A 23,843-nucleotide genomic window follows, 5' to 3' on the forward strand; every position below is an offset into this window, starting at 1 on the left:
TGGACGTGAGATGCTGATAAGAGAAGACCCCATCAACAGTCCATCTAAATGAATCCCACCCTAGTGGGCTGATTAGTTCCAGTCTATACAGTTTACACCCCCCCTGTTGTAGTTGATTAGCTCACCACAGACAACACAGACACAAAGTCTGATTAATGGAATGAGAGTCACTCCCAATAATAATCTGATAAGACCTCTGAGAAAGTCCTTCTATCTGTAATGTGATCTAAAATGCCTTTGCTCTCTCCCATCGTTAGCATTACAATCCCCAAATCCTTCACATCACAAGACACTTATGTTAAAAACATCCATTTCAGCATTTTTGTACCTAATTTGAGCCGCTCCCGAGGGAACTCCCATTGGTGCGGGTCGTATTGCAGTCTCTCACACTGCTGCTCTATTGGCCCCTCGCCACTGTCCAGAATGATTGACAGGTACTCAGGTTTGGTGTGTGCGCTACTGGGCTTTGGAGAAAGAATAGAAAACCCATACCAGTATTACACAAACACTGTAGTTTTGTAGTATTTTGAGGAAAGTTGTGAACAGGGACGGTTTTGAAAATGCATTCAGGTGCTTATGAGAAACTCCAACATCTGAGACATGCAATCATGGTGCCAAAAAGCATTGTATTTATGAGTTGTTTATTTAAAAATCAAACCTGAAGGACAACTAACATGGAGTGAAATGATTTGTGTGAATGTCTAACCCTCCTGCATTAGAGAATAAGAGAATGTGGGTATTTTGCTTGTTAGAAAATCTGTTTAAATCCTCTCAACTGAGTAATAAATATGTATTATACCTATTGGTTTTATTAATATTAATATATGTTCCAGTTTATGTTAAACGGAGTATCAGTGACAATAAACTCACAATGTCTACTCTAATCAGTAAATAACAAATCATTTCAAATTGTTTTATTAGTGTTTTGATGTGTATGTAACATGGAAAAACATGGAACTTGCAGGACACTTGGAGTTGTCTGTACTAATGTAAACAAGCCACAGGTTCTTTACACCTGCCTAGAAAAAACTCAGCACAGCTTGGTAATGTAATGCTGACTCAGGCGAAAAGATTTGAGAGGTGAGAAGGAAAGGGAAGGTCTGAGATGTTTGTGCTGCATGGAAATGTTGTACGTCCCACCAGTCATATAATCAGCAAAGTAAAATGATACAGCGAAAACTATGATACTTACAAATACCATGAATAAGCACCGTATATTTATTGTCTTGTTTGATCTCACCTGTCTCAGTTTGCGTATGAAGAGCGTCAGCAAAAGCCAGAATAGAGCGGCCACAACACAGGTACAGGTGAGTGCGGGAATCTCCAGAAATGAGGCTTCTGTGGCCCCTACACACACACACACACACACACACACACACACACACACACACACACACACACACACACACACACACACACACACACACACACACAAACCACAAATACATATCAGTGCTTAATTAGCTTTAATTTTGCATTAGATTTAGTTTACTTTAGTTTACATAAGCAGGCCTGGGGACTTTGAATATTATTACCTTTATCAAGATGAAAAAAACACATTAAAAACAGGATTTCTCTTATACATTACGTTCAGATAATTTAAGAATTTAGATAATCTGAGATCAAATTGAAGATAAATTAGGGATAGTTGATGAACATTACAATACATAATAAAAAACTTTGCTTATGAGCTTGATGTTTACATTTTTCTCCATCCCTCCAAATGGGGGCACTGTGTTTTCACTGTTATATACTATCATCCACCCTACTCATTAAATCACAATCTCATTTCTTTTTTCGTTTTTTAAGTATGTCTGAAAAGGTCATACCATAGCATGCCAATTAAAGTCATAGTATGGCATGTTGAAAAAAGTTATAGTATAGCATGTTGAAAAAAGTCATAATATATTTTGTACTTATTTCGACATGCTAAACTATGACTTTTTTCATAATTCTATGACGTTTTTCAAAATTCTAAGACTTTTTTCAAAATTCTTTATGACTTTTTTTGACATACTATACTATGACTTTTTTTAACATGCTATATTATGACTTTTTCTAACATGCTATACTATGACTTTTTCAGACTCTTTTATGACGTTTTTCAACATGCTATACTATGACGTTTTTCAACATGCTATACTATGACTTTTTTTAACATGCTATACTATGACTTTCTAACATGCTATACTATGACTTTCTAACATGCTATACTATGACTTTCTAACATGCTATACAATGACTTTTTTCAACATGCTATACTATGAATTTTTTCAACATGCTATACTATGACTTTTTTCAACATGCTATACTATGAATTTTTTCAACATGCTATACTATGACTTTTTTTCGACATGCTATATACTATGACTTTTTTTGACATGCTAAACTGTGACTTTTTTCAACATGCTATACTATGACTTTTTTAACATGCTATATTATGACTTTTTCAACATGCTATACTATGACTTTTTTTGACATGCTATACTATGACTTTTTTCAACATGCTATACTATGACTTTTTTAACATGCTATACTATGACTTTTTTCGACATGCTATATACTATGACTTTTTTCGACACGCTAATCTGTGACTTTTTTCGACATGCTATACTATGACATTTTTCAACATGCTATACTATGACATTTTTCAACATGCTATACTATGACTTTTTTTAACATGCTATACTATGACGTTTTTCAACATGCTATATTATGACTTTTTTTGACATGCTATACTAGCTACTATCCAGGGTCCGGATACAACGGCGTCTGGGTCCGGATCCGGACCGCGGTCCGCCTATTAGTGACACCTGGTATAGTATAGTATGTCAAAAAAGGTCATAATATAGCATGTCGAAAAAAGTCACAGTTTAGCATGTTGAAAAAAGTCATAGTATAGTATGTTGAAAAAAGTCATAGTATAGCATGTTAAAAAAAGGTCATAGTATAGCATGTTAAAAAAAGTCATAGTATAGCATGTTGAAAAAGGTCATAGTATAACATGTTAAAAAAAAGTCATAGTATAGCATGTTGAAAAAAGTCATAGTATAGCATGTTAAAAAAAGTCATAGTATAGCATGTCGAAAAAAGTCATAGTATAGCATGTCGAAAAAAGTCAGTTTAGCATGTTGAAAAAAGTCATAGTATAGCATGTTGAAAAAAGTCATAGTATAGCATGTTAAAAAAAGTCATAGTATAGCATGTCGAAAAAAGTCATAGTATAGCATGTCGAAAAAAGTTATAGTATAGCATGTTGAAGAAAGTCATAGTATAGCATGTTGAAAAAAGTTATAGTATAGCATGTTGAAAAAAGTCATAGTATAGCATGTCGAAAAAAGTCATAGTATAGCATGTTGAAAAATGTCATTGTATAGCATGTCGAAATAAGTAAAAAAAACATAGTATTGCATGTTGAAGAAAGTCATAGTATAGTATAGTGAAAAAAGTCTTTGAAAAATGAGAAAATATGTCCCATATGGTATAGCAGTAAGGATTCCTGGTTTTCACCCAGGCGGTCTGGGTTCAACTCCAGGTATGAGAACTGGATTTTAAGATTATGATACAGAAAACAAATCAAAAAGTTACAGTAAAATGTGTTGTAAACATTCATAGTTAAGTATGTCTGAAAAGGTCATACTATAAAATGCCAATTAAAGTCATAGTTTAGCATGTCGAAATAAGTACAAAAAACTTATAGTATAGCATGTTGAAAAAAGTCACAGTTTAGCATGTCGAAAAAAGTCATAGTATAGCATGTTGAAAAAAGTCAGTTTAGCATGTTGAAAAAAGTCATAGTATAGCATGTTAAAAAAAGTCATAGTATAGTATGTCGAAAAAGTCATAGTATAGCATGTTGAAAAAAGTCATAGTATAGCATGTTAAAAAAAGTCATAGTATAGCATGTCGAAAAAAAGTCATAGTATAGCATGTTAAAAAAGTCATAGTATAGCATGTTAAAAAAAGTCATAGTATGGCATGTTGAAAAAGGTCATAGTATAGCATTTCAAAAAAGTCTTAGTATAGCATGTTGAAAAAAGTCATAGTATAGCATGTTGAAAAAAGTCATAGTATAGTATGTTAAAAAAGTCATAGTATAGCATGTTAAAAAAGTCATAGTATAGCATATCGAAAAAAGTCATAGTATAGCATGTTGAAAAAGGTCATAGTATAGTATGTTAAAAAAGTCATAGTATAGCATGTTGAAAAAGGTCATAGTATAGTATGTTAAAAAAGGTCATAGTATAGCATGTTAAAAAAGTCATAGTATAGCATGTTGAAAAAAGTCATAGTATAGCATGTTGAAAAAAGTCATAGTATAGCATGTTGAAAAAAGTCATAGTATAGTATATTGAAATTGAGAAAATATGTCCCATATGGTCTAGTGGTAAGGATTCCTGGTTTTCACCTAGGTGGTCTGGGTTCAACTCCCGGTATGGGAACTGGAATTCAAGATAATGATTTAGAAAGCAAATCAAAAAGTTATCGTAAAATGTGTTGTAAACATTCATAGTTAATTTGAAGAAGTAAAAATGCTCAGCTCAGCTAAGTGTGGAGCCTCTCTGAGATGCAAGACGGGCCCTTCTGGAGGAAATAAAAACGGGAGACAGCTTCCTTCCTGACTGACCAAAACACACACACACACACACACACACACATATATACATTCCTCCTGCAGAACCTGACTGGGAAGTGTGTCCACCACTTCTGCCAGGGAACGATGCTCAAAGTTGGGGGTAGCAGAACCACATGGGGCCTGTCTACACCGGACGTATGACTGATGTGTTTGTTTGCGTGTGTGAATGAGGAGCACTGAACAAAAGGAGTGTGTCCCACATTTGGATTATGCTAAGGTGATCGATGTTTACTCAAGAATTGATAAACAGACATATAATCTCCCATTAATAGAATTGACACACCATGCCTCCGTGTATAAATACTACATCCACAAAAACAATGTGATTTACTGTACTAAATGTCTATGCATCCAGACTCTACATCTATTTCCAGGACTATGGAACAATGGACAATTAAACATACCCACATATGGAATTGTCCTATCTTCAAGAAGTAGTAAACACAGCCAATCAAAGGCAGAAAAATACAACTGGTTGGTTGATAGACACTTACCGTTTACCCATACATAAGCGGAGCTCTCTGCAGATCCCCTCACATTGGTGGCCTGGCATGTATAAAGGCCCTGGTCCTCCACTGTGATTCGATCAATATGGAGGGTCCCACCTTCTAGTGATATCACAATACCTAAAGATGGTGGCACAGACTCTTAGACTCCTGAATGCAGCTGCAGTTTGCACGTTGACGGTATTTGTTTTACCTGATCCCTGAGACAGAGCACGTTCATCCTTGTACCATGTGATAGTTGGGGGTGGGATGCCTTCAGAGGGACAGCTGAGGATCACTGAGGTACTGGCGTTTACAGTACAATCTGTCAGATTGTCAAGCAGCACCGGAGGCTCCAGAACTGAAAGGAGAAACACACACACCATGAATATGTCTGCTTAAGGGTATGTTTGTGACACTTTTGGCGTATTACTTAATATAACTAAGTACAAAGTACTGAACTTAAATACAATTCTGAGGTACTTGTACATCACTTGAGTGTTTCCATTTTATGCCACTTTATGCCTTTTCAAGTAACCTAAATTTATGAGGAAAGTAATGTCATTTTTACTCTAATAAATTCATCCTGAAAGCAGCAGCAAATAATATGTGTATACTTTACTTTTGATATTTTGAATCATGCAATAACGGATTACAGTTGCAGTTATTTTTAGACTTAAACAGATTTGTGATGAAGTGAAAGCAGAGCTATTTTTCCCCACTGTTTTCTGGACCAGTGCCACTTCTGGACAATAATATAATCGTGCACTGGTGGTGACACATTTTTCCAGAAGAGTGGCCTTGGTTTCAACCTGTGAGTCAGCTGACGTTTGTGTTCTCTTGGGCCCCTTACTCACCCTGAAATACCCCGCAATACAAACCCATTTCTAACAGCAACAACAATGTAGTATTTCATCATGTGAACGGTTATTGGACAATGAGTGCAAACAATGAGTTGAATGCAGTTATTTTAGTTTTCTTCTCATGCACTATAGTTACACTACAATAATCACACTGTAATTTGACCACATCGCTTCCTGACTCTCTTAAAACCTTTACATTTTTTCCTCCATCTTCCCTCTATTCGTTTCATTTTCGCTCCCCAACTTCTCTCTTTGTGGTCATGCTGTCTCTATAGTAATTCCCTTGTGGGGATCCCAGGGGAGGAAGTTGACGCGTTGAACCCTGATTGTATAGAGAACAGCAGTAAAAGACATGAAGAAAAGTCACTTAACCAAGGCGACTGATTGTTGTTTCCCCTATCTTCCTCCTGGACAACAATTGATGATTGTCCGCGGGGGCTTGGGCCTGACAGTGTCTGATTGGCTGATTGTTCCTCTGGCCCTGTGTGGGGGCCTGTAAATGTGGCATTGTGGGAAGTACCATTGTGTGCTCTTCCTCCAGACAAGAGCTCATTCCCACGTGAAAGAGGTGCTGAGTAGGAGCGCAAGAGCAAAGGCAGGGTGGGGCCCCAGGAAGCTGAGGGGACCCAATTCCCAACAGCCAAAACTTTGTGAGAGAGTGTGGGTGTTTGTTTGTTTGTATTTATGTATGTGTAGTTGAGTTAATACGAACTAAATTAGAAATTAAGAAAATCCCTTTTTCCGCAAGAAAATCAAGTCCCTAACAACTGAGACCCTGAGGCAATAAATATTCATCTCTGGTATTTATCAGGAGCCCTTGTTCAGCTCTCAGATCCCTGAATAAATTAGCCCATGAGGATGGTTTTTAATTCTTGCATATCATTTGTACGGATTCAAGAAAAGGTAAATATCAAGTATGGTGAATTTCAATACTTGAGGTCGAAGATTAGATAGCTCTGAATTTGTAGCATTAAAATATTCTACTTTGAAGAACATTAAATATTATTGAAGTTACTCAAATTAGTCTAAAAAGTCAAATAAATAAAAACTATTTTTAAAATTGGATTCGTGAAATTCAGATGCCAAAATTGAAGATGAAAAATTCAAACTTGAAAATCTGGGCAAGTCTTTTGAGGCTGGAAAATTAAATTAGATTAAATTAAATTAAATTAAATTAATAAGAGTGAAATAATTGTTTTGAAAAGTGCTCCATAAAGAAATCTTTACTTACTTTGTAGAGTAATCAAAAAATGAACAGAAAAAAGCATACATTGTGTGCAAACAACAAGCTAAAAACTCAATAAAAAATAAATTGTGATATAAATGAGATGATTACTTGATCTATTATTGTTTATTAAAGTTACATGTTCAGTCATTTTAAAGTGTGTCTCAACAATGCACAGTGTAGACTATAGGCTTATAGATGATGAGGAGGACGATGAGGAGGAGATCGTGAAGTTTCAACTACTCACTTGTCACCACCACCTGTGTGTCCAGGTGTGTCTCCTGTCCCGTGATCAGGTGGCGGGTGGAGCATCTGTAGACTCCGGAGTCTCTGGCTGTTAGGTTGTTTAGCAACAGGACCAGACAATTGGAAAACTCCCCCGATGTGAGCTGCTGGCTGCGGGATTGGGCGGCCTCAGTGTGATTAACTCGATGCCATGACAGCGCTGTGTACAGGTACTTATTGGCTACACAGGTGAGATGGAGGTCTCCACCCTCTCTGGGTTCCTCCCTCTGGCTCACGTTGAAGCCTCCTGTGACGTCTGAGGGAAAAAGAGAGGAGAACACGTGGAAGAAGAGGTGAGGGAGGGGGAACGTGAACCAAATATAAACCTTCACTGATCTCCTGTTTGGTGAAAAGACCCTCTCAGTTTCTCAACAAGTGTATCTGGATCCTGTCTGGAGCATGAAACCAGGAGCGCTAATTCAACCAATCCTCCATTTTTCTAGCCTTTGACGACAATGTTGAATGGCTATTGTGGGTACAAGCAGCTAGTGGAATACAGTGAAAAGCCTTTTTTATTTACTTTAGCCATCCGAAACTTCCCGTGGAAACGGCTCGAGAGTTTCCTGATGGCAGATAGTGTTTATCTTTCCCGAACACCCCAAGGCCTCCCGAAATAAAGCGGACCTGCCAGTCCAAGGAAGTGTGCTGTATGGGGAAGTGGAACGATAAGAGCCCCAGGTTCCTGTTTCGCTCTTGCTCACACACAGCTCAGCACAGCCCACTGCACAGACACACACTCATGCACACAAATAGGCACTTAATAAACTTTACCTTTAGGCCTAGTAACCAATCTAACCACATAACACACATAACTGCAGTATGTACCGATGCACGTACGCTGCTTTGTTCTGCCAAGGATTTCAACGATCATTAACCTCTTGGACCCTGGGCTTATTTTGTCTTATAATGTCTGTTTCTTCTTCTGACACTTAACAATCCTTTAAAATGTCTATTTGAGTTCTTGTATCTGGTACTCTGTACAATATTCCACATTTTCTTTAAAGAATTCTCAAATTTGTAACAAGATACCACAATAATGTCAGATTTTTAGATGAGAAAAGTAGCATTTCTTTAATATGAAACTAATTGAGCAACTTTGAATTGTGGTATATTGGTGGATAGTACTGAAGCAGCTGCTGTCCCATCCCGCTAGGTCAGTTTAAGATTTCCCACAGCAAAGCAGTGACACATTTCATTGCTGCCCATCTTCTGTTCTCACCCTCCCCACTTACTCAGCATTTTACTTCATGCTTCTTCCACTCACAGTCAGTATACTTACACATTATACAGACAGAATAACTTTCATCTATACTACACATGGGCTCCTAGTCCCTTTCACTCCTCACAGCACTGCGCAGGACATTTTGTTTTGACAGTGCTGCCTAAATAAAGTCAGTATGTTCAATCAAATAGAAACTATTAAAGTCTAACTGAGCAAATGGGAACAGATATACTGTATGTCATCTGTGAACAAGTGTGTGTAGGAGTGTGTGCTTGTGACAGCAAATCACAAGATGAATGATGAATGTGATAATAGTTGACATTATATTTACAGACCGGTCAGTTTCCACCCTCTCAGTACAGCATGGGTCACTTGAGTTTAATGTCTGATGTTTATTTAATCTGACAATAAAAAAGTTTTGGGGTTTTCTTTCTTTCTTTCTTTGTGTATGTATTCATTAATTCAAAGGATTCCCATTAGCTGATACCAATGGTACCAGCTAATCTTCTTGGGGTCGGAAATCCAGTACATCATATTCATCATATACATACTACAACATCACATTTAGGTTATGTTATGTTCATCATATGTGCATCACTGGGAAGAAGAGCAAGTCATTATATGTGGTCAGCAATCAACGATTTTTCTTCAACTTATTCTTAAATGGTATTTCAATGAGGATTTGCTTAAGGGTTGACGTATGTAAAGGGGACAGGGATTCCAATGATTAATTGTACATTAGATTACTGTCTTTTTTAAGGCATTCACTTTTTGGGGCGAGGTAACATGGTTTGGCAATCATCTGCTGTTCTAGTGTAAAAGCTGTAGAATAAATGCTATTGCTGAATAATTGCTGGTGTGGTTCCAGCATTTGTATCGAGGGAAATATGTTCTTGTATATGTTCTTTACAGAAAATGTTCTATCAATATATGTTTCAGGTTGACAAAGGTTTTTCATCATATAAAACTCATTGCATATTTTTTTCATCACGTAAAACTCAAACAAAGGTATTTCTGACCAAACAGAACAGAAGAATTAAGATTATTTCATCTTCACTCATTATTTCGGATTGAATATCAGTACAAAAAGGATTTGCCAACTTAACAGTGACAAAGCATCAAGTGAATCAGCTGATATAGGGCTAGTTTCATTAAGAAACTGACGAGGGAGTACAGTGAGGCCAGCAAGACAGAAACCAGTTATTTAAAGTACAATTCTGGGAAGTGAAAGGGAGGAGAGGAAAGATTGCGAATACAAAATAATTTGCTGTAATTTCTATGAAAAAGAAAAGAAACACTCCTGAGTTGTTTATCTGAGAAGATGAGTTCTCACCTGTGACGTAGAAGTGGAAGTCTAGCTGGTCTGTGCCGGCAGAGTTGGAGGCAACGCAGCGATACGCTCCAGACACAAAAGCCTCTGCCACAGTCAGGACCCCCACGGTCTATGGAGAGCACAAACATCCGCATGATCAAACCGGCACTTAGCACACTATGAAAAAACAGGCGCACACACACACACACACACACACACACACACACACACACACACACACACACACACACACACACACACACACACACACTCATGCACACATTTAAGGTTCAGGCTCCTAACCTCTGCCACTGATGGCAGGAATCATATTTTCCATGGGGCCACTGAGCAGACAATAGGGCTCTCTGAGCCAGGCCTCCTGCACACTTTCTACCCAGTGGGCAGCTCAACATACAAGCTGTTGATAAGTATTAATAAAGGTGTGTATCTGTGAATGTGTGTGTGTGGGAGACGTGAGCAAAGAAGGGCAGAGATGATACGCTGAGTGAAACTACAATATTTTCTTAGCATCTGAACTTTTTAGCTAAACTATACAGTGACATTTTCTGATGTTTTTCATATTTTAGAGTTATATGATCCAACTTATTTTTCGTCCATTTCTATCAATGTATGAATCTGTTAATTATTGCAATTAAGATATTTTTCCAGGACAAATTATAGTTAGTATAGTAGTTATTGTACCTTTGAGCTTATCCATATCGGGTTGTCTTTGGTGTATTTAACCCAAATTTCAACAGTATATAAGAATCCTGTTAAATGCTCAGTCACAGTGTGTATTACAATGCTTCACCCACCTTTTTCTTCCCCTGAAGCACTTCCTGTCTGTGCGTAATACTCAGGATGTGGTTGCTTTTGGACGTGGCGGGGATTCTCTCGGTCACAGGGCTCCATGGCGAGGAGGACGTTGGACACACACACCTTGAATAAGGAGGATGAGGAGGAGGATAGGGACAGAGACTCAGCTGTGTTGACACAAGTCATTTTATGCTGCCTCCAGGTGTGTCTGTGTGTGTGTGTGTGTGTGTGTGTGTGTGTGTGTGTTTTTCTCAGCTGTGCTCGGCAGGAGGACGACCGGAACATCACGGAAATGCCTTGATCATCACTGCTTGATGCTATCTTCACCTTCATTCACATAATCATCATCACCAAACCTTTTTTATCAATAGCATTACGTCCTCTTACCCTCTCCTGCAGGCTGACAATAGGATCTTTGGGTTGCTATGTAATGCTGGATTGTTCATCTATGGAGGATGCAGAGGTGGTATTGTAATCCTGTGGATCAACTTCCTTCCATTCTTAACAAATCATCCCACATTTCCAGGACAAGAGTTCCTGTCCCTCTCTACAAGTCTCACAAGTCTAAATCCATAGATTACACGCTAGTTGAGCTGTGGGAACTGGAACTAGAGCAAGCTGCTTTGTGGTTTATTTATACACATCTTTAGGATGAAAACCTCTGAAATCATACATGAAGGGCCCCAAACACACAATGCTTGATCAACTAGTTTCAGAGTAGAGGGAGAATGTGTCTCCATATCTCAGAACAGTTCTATATAAGCAATGCTGAACCGCTTATATATATTGAATATGATGATAAATGTAATGTAATGAAAATGTAGCAAGCACCATCTACAACAAGGAACAAGTAAATGTGCTTATAAATAAAAGTTAATTTCAATAAGCACTACATTTGGCAAATGTGTAAAAAGTTGTAAAATGCATTTTTGTTGTGATAATTGTATAAAATAAAATCTGTCTGTGAAATAAAGCATTATTTGATCCATTCTTATGCACAGGAATCAAAAACAGTTCTATTTTTTGTATATTTTACAGTTTAAAACCATTTAGCATGCTGTTTGTCTGGCTCTGAAGTTATTTTTTTATAGAGGAGATACATTTTGTGGCAGACTGAAAATGTATTCTGAAGGAATTTGTATTCCCTCCAACTTTTGCCAGGAAAGAGGAAGCGTTTAACAAGGTTATTAGGCATGATCTGACGTTTATACAAAATAAAATACTTAAAAGTAGGGCATCGGTTGTGCATTACAAAGGAGATAAACGTTTTATGGCAAAAATACTGTATGTAAGAATTTGTATCCCCCTATAACGTTTGCCAGCAAGGAAGTGACTGTCTCTATATTCACCAAAATATAAGGCATGATTTGAAGTAAATGCAAAATAAAATACTTAATAGTTCCTTGATTGTAGGGCATCATCTGTGCATTATAAAGAGGGGATACTTATCTATCTATTCATCTGGCAGTAGACAAATCTCAGAATCAAAAGAAGGGAGCTTCATTATTTAGACATTAACCATCATCCTCACTGTAAACTGTCATTTCCACTCTGTTCATTGATCCATTGCCTGTTTATAGATGTGTCACTGGCCCTCTCTACTCCCCGTCTCTGTCTGTATCCTTTCTGTCTGTTGCTGAGCTCCTCCCTGAGCTTGGTTCCTCTCTGCTCCCTGATTGCTCTTCCTCTTGGCATGTGCAACTGCAAAAATGACCCACCCTGTGCATGACACCACGGGCCTGACCCACACATTCTGAAATGCACGCAAGCACACGCACACACACCAAACACACACACACACACACACACACACACACACACACACACACACACACACACACACACACACATACCCATCACACAGGCAGAGATTACACCAACACTCCCAAGCTTTCCAGGAAAAGCTTTCTCAATCAAAGTGGCACTCACACACACAAATATGATTAGTTAGATGGGTGTGTTGACATAAACGTGGTTAGAAACAGAAAAGCAAAAAAAGCATGCATATACAGTCATGCCACAGCCACAGCCACATTCACACAGTGTGTAACTGAGAACAGGGTGAGCAGCAGCCGCCTGGAAATATGAATGAGTTGTGTATCAGTGGGGGTCATCTCCTGCCTTTTCTTCCTGTCTTGTTTCACTAGCTTAAAATACACTTTAACCGCTGTCCCTGTCCGTTCCCGTCTCAAACCCAAAAAAACACAGAGCGGCATAAACCAATACACAAATATAAGCAAAGTTTAATGCAAAAACACAAACAACTGATATAACACTTCAATACAGATTCATACAAAGTTGGCAAATATTGTCATTCGTCATATGTAAGTTAGTTGTATAAAATTATTAAATATTAGATTCATATATTACTCATAGAACATCTGTATACAAGGAATGAATCACATTGGGTGACACCCGTAGACACACACACACACACACACACACACAAACACACACACACACACACACACACACACACACACACACACACACACACGCACAGACACACATTGACGTTCCTGCACAAGTGCATACACTCTCACACTTGCTTTACATACACACATAACTGGACTTTACTAAAACACTTATGGCACTCATACATTTTTATTTTAATTAACTTTCAATACAAAGACAAGAGGGCCGTTATATTGACATAATTTGACAAACAAGACATTTTGACATGGGATGACACTGGACGACACAGAATGACATAATATGACAGAGGGCATAGTCTCTGGTCTGTGGACACTTCCTACATGGTAGGCGTCTGCTGACCGTCAGTCTTTTAGTAGAGAACTGTAGGCATCCCATAGTGAACAACACAAAGCTTGTCCTCTCTCCTGTTTTGCCCGTCCAAGTTGAGCACATTTGACCTTCTACCAGTGGCTTAAAATCAGAACAGAAACTCACAGCTTTTGTGGATGTCAGAATCAGATTGGGGCTTAGGACAGGCACGGTTCATGCACCCTTTATAGTACCACTCTAGGACACAAAAAACAAGCAAAGCAGCTCCAGAAATGTGGCTGGTGGATGAATGGATTTGCACTTCTTCTGGCTCAAAACGTCTGTGAAATGCAAAAAGCATAAAACTACAGGATGGCTTGGTGCAAGGGGCTGACTTAAATTGGGAAAATGAATGAAATAAATAAATAATCAGTAAAGCAGATGTCCTTATATCCTTATTGATGTGATGCTTATGTTCCTCCTTGTTCCCTGTGTCTCCTGGTCTTCACTGCTCAGCAGTGTTCCAAATCACTTTCCTCTTTCCACACCAGTTTAGCACGCACAGGATCATCACTTGGGGTCACTGGTAATGTCCCTGAGGGTTCTGGCTGCTGTGGACAAACACTGATGAGTGTGTGAACTTGGTGGTGGTGGAGGGGATGGGCTCCAGGGTGGAAGGCGATGGGGAGTTGTTCTTGATGCTTGGTTGGGGTGGAGGGCAGAGTTGGTGAGGGAAGGGGTTGGAGAGGTATGTGTGGGGGGCAGCAGAGTTGGGGGAAGGGGTGTGGGGGGTCTCTCAAGAATAGATCAAGCTCTTGAGGAAGCGGACTGTGCCACGTTTGAAGACGAAGGGACAATCACGCTGCTGGGAAGCGTCTCGCGTCGGAGAGGAAGCCAAACAACGAGAGGAAAAGCGCTCTGATTTTCGCACAGGAAGCCCAGTGCGCCTCCTGCCCGGGCCAGATAAGAGCGCTGTGGTTCCCAGGGCCAGACCCAGGAGTGAGCCCAGGACCCAGGCGCGAGGCCCCTCATCAGCCTGGCCCAGCCTGGTCCAATGTCCCTGGGCTTCCTCCAGCGCGGCGTCAGGCTTGTGGTGCAGCCGGGCTGCAAAGAACAAGGGGCTAGTGAGGATCCAGCCAAAAACTAACTAAAGAAACACACTCAATGCAGACACTGCAGCAGAACCAGAACCAGAACCAGAACAGAGCTTTACAAAGGACCATGAATCAGCCAGTGAAACATCACTGTGCAATTAATATTTAGCTCCTTTTTGGTGATAAACTGTAGCTTCAGTGGTCTAGGGAAATCTTTATGTTGTTGTAGTTAGTAATGCTTTTGCATGTTTGCATGCATGTGTGTTTTGTGTGATTTTAAAATTGAAATTTGACTTACAACTCACTCAGAAGCAATTCAAAAGTCAATATCAATCATTGATTTATCATACAAAGAATTGCATTTTGGCAAATTTTCTTCATATGCAGTTTGCATGTGACTCTCATCACAACAAAACAAGAAACATTCAGCTCTCATACATACTGTGCATGAAAATCTGAATATATTTCCTGAACATGCATGAGATTTTCTAGGTACATTTATGCAGGATAAAGAGTTTATGTCGCTCTGACAAAAAACATCAGATACTTTAGCATCACCCGCTCTCCTAAAAGATGTTCATGTACATTGTGGAGATTACATTTGGCATTTGGCAGAGATGGACGGGTGAAACCACGCTGGAGGCATCTCGGCATGGCGCCATTGGAGAGTGACAGTGTTAAGGGTCAAGTACATGGTTGATGACTGTGGGAATAAAGTATGGGCGGCTGCTGTGGTGCTCTCAGGTGATACTTAACCTTTCTGACTTGGTCATAAGCAACACAATAAGTAACTGACCTCCAAGAACAACTCAGTCAATGTTTCAGCCAAGTGCCGGCTTGAGTACTTGTGTGTGTTGACTAAACGGCTGTCTCTCTGCATCACTGGGTTGGGCCATTTCTCATGAGAACTTTATATATAGTGTGTGTGTCAGATATAAGAAATGGCATCACAGGATGCAGTGTGCAATCACAATAATAAACAGGCCTCTTAGCCTGCGTCCTGGACAGGAAATTCATTAAATCATAGCGTTTGATTTGGAAACCAACAAATCGTGACTGAGAGCACGGAACTGGTTTCCATTGAAGTGTGTTTTTTTCTCTGTCCTTTCAAGTCTGAGATACGCAGTGTACTGTGTCTGTGAATGTACCAGGCGCGCACACACACACACACACACACACACACACACACACACACACACACACACACAGGCTACACATTTGTATACACTTAAACAAACATATGAAAAAGGAAACACAGACAGTAAGAGAACAAGCATATGGGGAAAGAGTTGCACAAGCAAGCAAACATATAAACACAAACACGATGAGACACACACACACATATATGTGGGCGCACACACACACACATTTTGACACATTCTCTGCACATGAAAGGCCCCCAAAGGCATCTGTTCTGGTTACAAGAAGGAAATGCTGTCTGAACACATGCTGAAATAGACAAAACATGTCTCGTTTTTCAAAATCACGCACACACACACACACACACACACACACACACACACACACACACACACGCACACACCAAACAAACACACACACACACACACACACACACACACACACACACACACACACACACACACAAACACACAAACACCATCAAATAAGATAAAACAAACAAAGACATCATTTTTTGTGCTGCATGTGTTTGTAACATTATAGCACTAGTATTCATGTTAGCCTTTGCCGCCAAAATATGTTCACGTAATTCAAAGCTCCAATTGATATCAACTAAAAACAGCCACAGTGGGTCATTAGATCGTATGACTTTTTGAACATAACATATATGTTTTGCTGTCTAATTTGTCTCATGAAAATAGTTAAATAGTGCTATTTTGTAAAGACAGGTGTAAATGATTTTATACTATTCAATAGTGAAGCTAATTAATTCCTGCCGGTGCAATTTCAAATGGTTCACTGCTCAAATTTGGAAGCAAGATTTGTATGTGCACACTGCACTGCATTTAGTCTTCTGGGCTACTCACAGGCCTTTGGACGGGCAGGGATGCCAGAGCCACTGGATGTGTGGAGGAGGGACTCCGTGGGATGTGCAGTGAAGGGCATGTCTGCTCCCCCGTGGCACAGAGCCCGGGTCTTGCAACGACACCGCTTTCTCCCCTATCTGAGGACTTACTGTCAGTCAAGAAGCACACACAAACACAGACGTCAAACACTGAGGTGAGTCTAAGACAGAGCTAAAGGTAGTTGGTGGGTGAAGAATTCAATTTCTCACCATTAACCACAAGTGTGAGCGTGAGATTCTGGTAGAGTCCGTGTTCCTGGATTCGTACGAGGACAGCGTACTTCCCAGCATCCTCTTCTGCCACATCCCGGATCACCAGGGAACTCCCATCCATGTGGTATCTGGAGCATTGCTCTGCTGCCACCATGCCATCCTTCAACCTGTCAGAAAAAAAGACCTCTGAGCAAAGTTTCAGGGACTGAATGATTGTTAAAGTTTTAAGGTGGAAAATAATTTTGAGGTCTACAATTACAGAATTACTTTGATATTTGATATTTGAATTACATTTCAATGACTAAATATGAGAAGCAATCAATCACAAATCCAAGGCCTTTCATAAGAAATGGTGTTGAGGAAGTGTACCAGAGATTAAAATAGATAAACAAATGTATTTAGACATAAAAAAGGGAGGAAAAACAAAACTAAAGACAAAAAAACAAGGTGTGTGATCAAGGTGATCTCTTACCAGATGACTTCAGGGGCAGGGAACGCTCGTAGTTTGGGAGAGATTCGATAAGATTTCTGTCCTGCCTGTACCTCAATCACAGATCCATGTCTGGGCTTCAGACGAATAAATGGACGGTCTAAAATTGAAGACACACATGCATTCATTTAGGAAGGATTAAGCAAGCGAAGTTTGATAATTGCTGTGACAATCATCCACCACACTCAGTCTTTAAAAAAAAAAAGAGTTGATCACCATCAGAATGAAACTTGCTGTAGTTTTGAAAATATAAATTAGTAATTTGAACATATTAGTTTATGTTCATTTAAACATCAGGGAGTTCCAGAGGAAGACACTCACCATAGACGGTAACAGTGGTTTTCTGTTGTTTGGTTTTTTCCCCGCTGGTCACGCGGCACGTGTAAAGGCCTTGGTCTGAACGCTGGAGCTTCGGGATGGTCAGAATATTGTAGAACAACATGTGCGTTCTGTGTTTCAGGAGCCTCTTGGACGTGGAGCCGGTGTTGTTATTCTGGAGGTGGAGAGGGAGGAAGAGACACAGAATTAACACTGAAGGCTCACCTGTGTTAAAATGTTATTTATGTAAAGCCGTGAACCCAATGTTCTGTCTCTACTGTCAAATTATCAGAAGAAATCGGCCTTTACAAATGGCTTCTCACCAATCTATAGCTAAATACAGTAAATTATTCATCAAGCATAACGATAAAGTTATAGTCACAACTAATAAGCCCTTAATTACATAGACCTTATCAGGGAGTGGTAGAGTACTGGAGCTTGAGATGAGATCACATTAATTGCAACGTAAAACTTGTTGGTTTTCCAAAAGCATTGAAAAATGTAATTGAAGGGATGAGTGAGTAACATTAATAAGAAAGTCTGCTATGGGAAATTTGTATTTATTTATGGTTGTTACGTTGCATTGTTACGTTATTATTTAAACACGATGATTTTTCTAGCCCATCCAAATAGTTTTGATCCCTAATAGTTTTTGATCTAACTAACCCTTTCACAGCGTACACCATGAGGCATTGTACGTTGGTGCAAGTGTTATACGAGGCTGATATGAACATCAGCATTCACCGCATCCCGTGGGTTGCAGAACCGTACGACACTTTTTTCTTGTGACTGGTTTGCCTGCTCAGTCTCTGTAAAAAGTGATTTCTCTCCACTGACTTTAATGCAGGTCTGACCTTTCCAGGGTAATCCCACGTGATGTTGACTCTGGTGTTCAACTCTCCGGTCGCGGTGCAGTTCAGGACCAATCTCTCTCCCTTCAGAGCCTGCACAGGTCCACTGGTGTTCAGATACACCTCCATGATGTTACTCACTGTGAAAGAAATATAGAAATGATGTATATGCATAGAACTCACTGAGACACATATGCATGTTCATGTGTGATTTGCTTCGTATCTAAAAAAGAAGTTATGCACTGCTGACCTGGTCTGTGTACAAAGTATATACGTGACTTGTGTGTGACGCCTGCGGTGATTGTCTGGCAGTAGAAGAGGCCAATGTAATCGAAGGTTGGAGTTTGGACGGTAAAGCCGTGCTTGCTGTTCCAAACAATGTTCCTGTGGTCTCGACTCAGGCTCTGGTTGGGGAACTGTGGGAGGAGAGAGGACAAGACAACACCCATCAAATGTGTATGGAGAAATCAGATAACAACAGTCACCATCATCACAATGACTGATTTGATATTTAAACATTACAAAAAAAGGAAGGAACACAGTCACATGTGATGTGTAACACACAAAACTGTGATAATACACAGGAGGAAACTGGTCTTTGTCATTAGCATTTGATTTGCTGTCAGACAAAAGTCCAAGTCAAGACTCAAAACCTCATTGCTGGGATGTTAGCAAGTGTACCTCAAGCTGAAGTCTCAGTCCAGATGCCAGGAACCTGAAACTGAAGCAGCTAAACTGAATACCATCATTGATTCAATTATTTACACCTTTTTTCTTTTACAACTCAGGTCTCTTGGGGTTTGAGCTATAATCTAGAAACTCTTGGCTCCACTTCAGTTTGGGCTTTTGTTTTAGCTTCTAATGGTAAGATAGTCGCAGGTCCCTTACAAAAACCTCCAGAAGATGCTAATTATAGAGTCCAATTTGTCATAAGAAGCCCCGGATGACGCTGCATGTATTCTCACAGTGTTGGTTTTATAATACTTGGCTACCTTGACACGGACACTTGTGTAACTGTAACCTTGTTGTTTTCTAGGAAGCAGCCTAAAGGAAATGTTTACTAGAGTTTCTGTGACACAGTGGAAGTCTCCCACCCACTCTCAAGGGAACAGGTGGACCCCCCACCCCCATCACACACACACACACACACACACACACACACACACACACACACAGACACACACTTCCCCCCACTCCTGCACCCCCAGTGTGAACTGGTTGATATCCCCCCTCCCAGAGTGAGGCGACCCTCTCAGACGCCACTGAGCTCCTCCTCCGCCTCCTCTCTCAGTCCTGTAACGCATATGCTACTTCCTGACGCCACCTCTGATCGGCCTCAGGTCTCTGCCCCTCTTAACCCCATCCTCCAAACCTACATGAAAAGTATGTGAAGGTGAAGAAACAGGAGGAGGAGCGAAGGAGTCAGAGGAGTCAGGATATGAGGAACGTGACTCCAGTCCATCTCCTGGCATCCTGTTACTACAGGATATAGACATTTTGACTTGAACCCGTCATTCCGGACCTCCGAGACCTTTTGGTCACTTTCACAGCGAGAGCGACGGAGCAGAGCCTCCTGGGTATTGTTCCCACTGAGAAGGGTCATATTAGAGATCCAGGAAACAAACACGGTGACAGTGAGTGGATTTCTGGTTTGGCCAGAACAGGATTAGAGGAGGGAGATGAAGGAAGTGGAGGAGAGCTATTTTTAGAATAATTACCTTTGAGGTTCCAGGCATTTGTGAGGAGATGGAAGCAGAAAATAAACACGTGTGTGTATGTGTGTGTGTGTGTGTGTGTGTGTGTGTGTTGATGTCATGTACGATACCTTGTGATTGACAAGTCGCTACCACAGTGCTTTCAGGTTTGTGTGCTGTCTGTGTTTTCGTCTTAGAACTTTAGCGCTTTCACAGTGTGTTTTCTGTACATGAAAGACAAAAATGTCTCATTCAGCCGTCAGTTGTACTTAGCTCCACCCTCTCGTGTCACTGCTGTTAGCTAAAAAAACACAAGATGGTGACCGCCAAAATGTCGAACTTGAGTCTTGAAAACGGTAGTCCACAAATCAACGTGTGGCGTCAAGGTGATGCGACCACTATAGTCTATTGTTTGTCCTAATTATGTTTTTGCACTTCCAAAATCCTCAGAATTTAAAGTTCCTTGACAAGTCCTCTTTTTGCAGCTTTCCTCTTGCTTTGTTGCCACGCTTGCAGCATGGCCAATGGTGGTCTGACAGTCCATCCACCACTTTGATCCTGACTAAAATATCTCAGCAACTATTGGATGGATTGCCATGAATTTTAGTTCAGATATTCATTTTCCCCAGAGGATAAATCCATCCAACTTTGATCATCCCCTGTGGATCACATTTGTGGTTACGAGTGAAATGTCTTGACACTTATTTCATGGACTGACATGAAATTTTGTTCTGACATTCAGGTTTCCTTCAGGATGAATTGTAATAACTTTGGTTATCCTCAGACCTTACATCTAGGTATTTTTGTTAATGAATACATATTGTACAAACTGGGAGAAGGAGTTTGAAAGAGATGGACATTTAGCCGACAGGGTTTAAACAGTTTTTAGTTAAGTTGAGAGTCTTCTATGTTTTACAACTACTCTATTGTTGTTATACCACAATAAGCTTCCTACAGTGACGCACAAGCTGCCATATTAATGATCAGCATTCGTGATTAAAGAGCATTTACTGTACTTTGATCTGTCGGGGTCAACAGTAGCTGCCCTCTGCTTCCTCCTTCAGGCAAACCAGCTGTTTAAAGCATCAGTTGTGGAAGTTGGCAGCCAGGATTCCTACTACAAGAGGTGGAGGGTGAGATGTGGGAAGTGATGCTGGCCAGCGGCCAAAAGGGGCAATCCAGACCTCATGTCCTGTTTCCAGAGGTAGAAACAGTGCCAACAGGACGCTGTGGGCCCCGCTTTATCGGAAAAAGTTAGTAAAGAAAGGGGCATCATTGAGTGGAAGGTTTTCTTGCATATTTAAGCAGACAGACCTGTTGTTGTTAACATCTATGCAGCAACATGCACTCATACAAAAACAGACACAAATGCAGACAGCAAGTACTCTAAATGCTCCTCTTTGCACTTAGTAGCACTGTCCCCTCGCCCCTCACTCAGCACTCGAGCACCAACACTCACAACCATATCCGCACACACTTTCACACATATCCGCAAACGGACACAAACAAACGGACACACACGCCACAGCTTAATGGCTGCCAAGATAAGAACAATGTGGCGAATGATCTGGAGAGGGGGGGAAACAACGGTAGGGTGCATTGTGTGCATATGTGAGCCCTGATGGAAAAACCTGGGGCAAGTGGTGATGTGCAGAGAATGTGAGTGGTGTTATTGGCCAGAGGAGGACATGAGTGTGTAGATACACTTGCTTCAAGGAGAGATCTTGATGCAGAGCGGATCTCTGCGCCAAAACATGGATTCAAAAAAGACAGCCGACTTGAGAACTTGTCATTTCATTCATGTTTCCTTCACTGACCTTGACCAGTGTGGTTGTGATGTTTGGGTGGGTGACCCGGCAGGGGATGACCAGCGGCTGCCTCTCCTTCATGTACAACACATCTGGGCTCATACCCGGACGTTCCACAAATGGCTGCTGGCTGTCTGAAACCCAAACGCTGCGGTCAGGGACACATACGATAATAAACAGGTAAAATATAAGGTCAAACAAAGATGCTTCTTTCTTCAATACCACAGTTCAGTATCACAATATGCACAGTTTAAAGTGTCAGTTCACAGATATTAAAGGAAAATGCCCATTACAGCTTCTCAGAGCTCAGGTTGACATTTTCAAATGTCCCTGTTTGTACAATCAAAAGTTTAAAAAGTCAAAGATGTAGCGGTGACATAAAACAGAGAAAATTAGATAATCCTAAGAAGCTAAGACTAGAGATTGTTTGATTTTCTTTTTTTTTTGCTGAAAAAAGGACAGAGAGGATTATTCAATTATCATCGTTTCAGCACTATTCATTTCTGGTATTTCCACCTGTAAACCAGGAAGTGATTGAAATTAGGTTAAAGATGTTCACAGCTTTGAAAACTGACATTTTAAACCAGACATCTCTGTCCAGAAACAGTGTCCCGTTCAGGTAGATGCTGCTGTTTTATTTTCTTAAGGCTGTGAGCAACAAACTTCCATTTGCCTCCATTGTGTTGAGGTGAAAGCTGAAATCTCACAGAGGAATATCTCAAAACATGGCCCCCTAAAATCAATACAATCATAGAGCTTGGTTAGATAACAGTGTGTGCAAGTTTGGTTTTAGAAGTGTGTGCGTCTTTTTTTGCATCTTTACTATGAAACGCTGTGCTTTTCTATCTTATTGTTTTCCTTTTAACCCAAAGACTGAAGTTGGCAGCCCTGAGTACTGTTAGCAAAGTTTTCGTTTCAAGTTTCGTTCAGGCTACATGCAGGTCCAATAACCTTCACCAATAAGGTAGGACAGCCTAAGTATAGCCTGAGAGGCAAAAGCTGGGGCAAAAAAGGTCCCACTGCTAAGAAAATCTACATGACATATTAACAGTGAAGGGGAAAAAACAGGATTTTAAAAAGTGAGAGGGTTTGTCCTCCCATCCCCAGAGGAAATGACCTCTTTGACTGAGTGAGAAAATAGGTTTCGCTATCATTTTCTGTGAACTGACCCTTTAATTTCATGCACACAGAGAAAGGAAAGAAAACAATCACCTGCCTATATGCACAAACACGCAAACAAACACACACACTTCCAAGTATCAATCTCAGCAACAAACAAAAACAAACAGACACACACTCGTAAACATACTCTGTCCTCCACACCCACTCATTGAATACCCATTCAGCAAATGACTGCATGTAGTCAACAATAAACACACAGATTGTTTAGAAGCAATCAAACGGCCTCTCTGAGCTTTCTCCTCCCAGCTCGACTACTGTAATAGTGCTGTGCCATTGAAAAGTGTGGGTGTTGCTCACTGTATTGTTTGTTACCGTAGGGTGTTACTCAAGGAAAGAAAATCTCTGAACATTTGAACAAAAGTACCCAAAGGACTAGCGGACTGAGGGCTTCCTTCTCTTGCTTTGATTCCTAGAGGACTCTGGGAGGGAGGCAACGTCTGAGCAGAGCCGCAGGCCAAGTCTGATGCTTAATGGACATGCTGACCTGAGCGATTGATGGCCCCCAAGGGTCCTGTTGGCCAAACAGTAGCGTGCCCTGTGACCCTGGCCTCCAGCCCAGCTCCATGCTCAGCACAGCCCAG

The 23,843-nt window shown here is 40.4% G+C and overlaps 1 protein-coding gene and 1 non-coding gene across 2 annotated transcripts in view; one reads left to right on the forward strand and one right to left on the reverse strand.

The window, feature by feature from the left end:
* flt1 (fms related receptor tyrosine kinase 1) overlaps window positions 1–23,843 on the reverse strand; it is a 35,161-nt gene that overhangs the window by 6,601 nt on the left and 4,717 nt on the right. The window contains exons 4-17 of the mRNA XM_068732310.1: window positions 22,090–22,214; window positions 18,829–18,994; window positions 18,582–18,718; window positions 17,731–17,902; window positions 17,392–17,509; window positions 16,917–17,086; window positions 16,669–16,816; window positions 10,844–10,967; window positions 10,050–10,158; window positions 7,457–7,750; window positions 5,336–5,482; window positions 5,131–5,262; window positions 1,241–1,347; window positions 329–464 (exon numbers count right to left, since the gene is read on the reverse strand). Of these exons, the coding sequence (XP_068588411.1) occupies window positions 329–464; window positions 1,241–1,347; window positions 5,131–5,262; window positions 5,336–5,482; window positions 7,457–7,750; window positions 10,050–10,158; window positions 10,844–10,967; window positions 16,669–16,816; window positions 16,917–17,086; window positions 17,392–17,509; window positions 17,731–17,902; window positions 18,582–18,718; window positions 18,829–18,994; window positions 22,090–22,214 (2,085 nt within the window). The remainder of the gene's footprint in view (window positions 1–328; window positions 465–1,240; window positions 1,348–5,130; window positions 5,263–5,335; window positions 5,483–7,456; window positions 7,751–10,049; window positions 10,159–10,843; window positions 10,968–16,668; window positions 16,817–16,916; window positions 17,087–17,391; window positions 17,510–17,730; window positions 17,903–18,581; window positions 18,719–18,828; window positions 18,995–22,089; window positions 22,215–23,843) is intronic.
* On the forward strand, window positions 4,371–4,442 carry trnae-uuc (transfer RNA glutamic acid (anticodon UUC)). Its single transcript has one exon. It is a non-coding gene; the product is annotated as a tRNA-Glu (tRNA).

Source organism: Cebidichthys violaceus, unplaced genomic scaffold (genome assembly GCF_023349555.1).
Source record: "Cebidichthys violaceus isolate CVI_PGR_0920_01 unplaced genomic scaffold, fCebVio1.0.p SCAF_58, whole genome shotgun sequence".
NCBI classification, from domain to species: Eukaryota; Metazoa; Chordata; class Actinopteri; order Perciformes; family Stichaeidae; genus Cebidichthys; species Cebidichthys violaceus.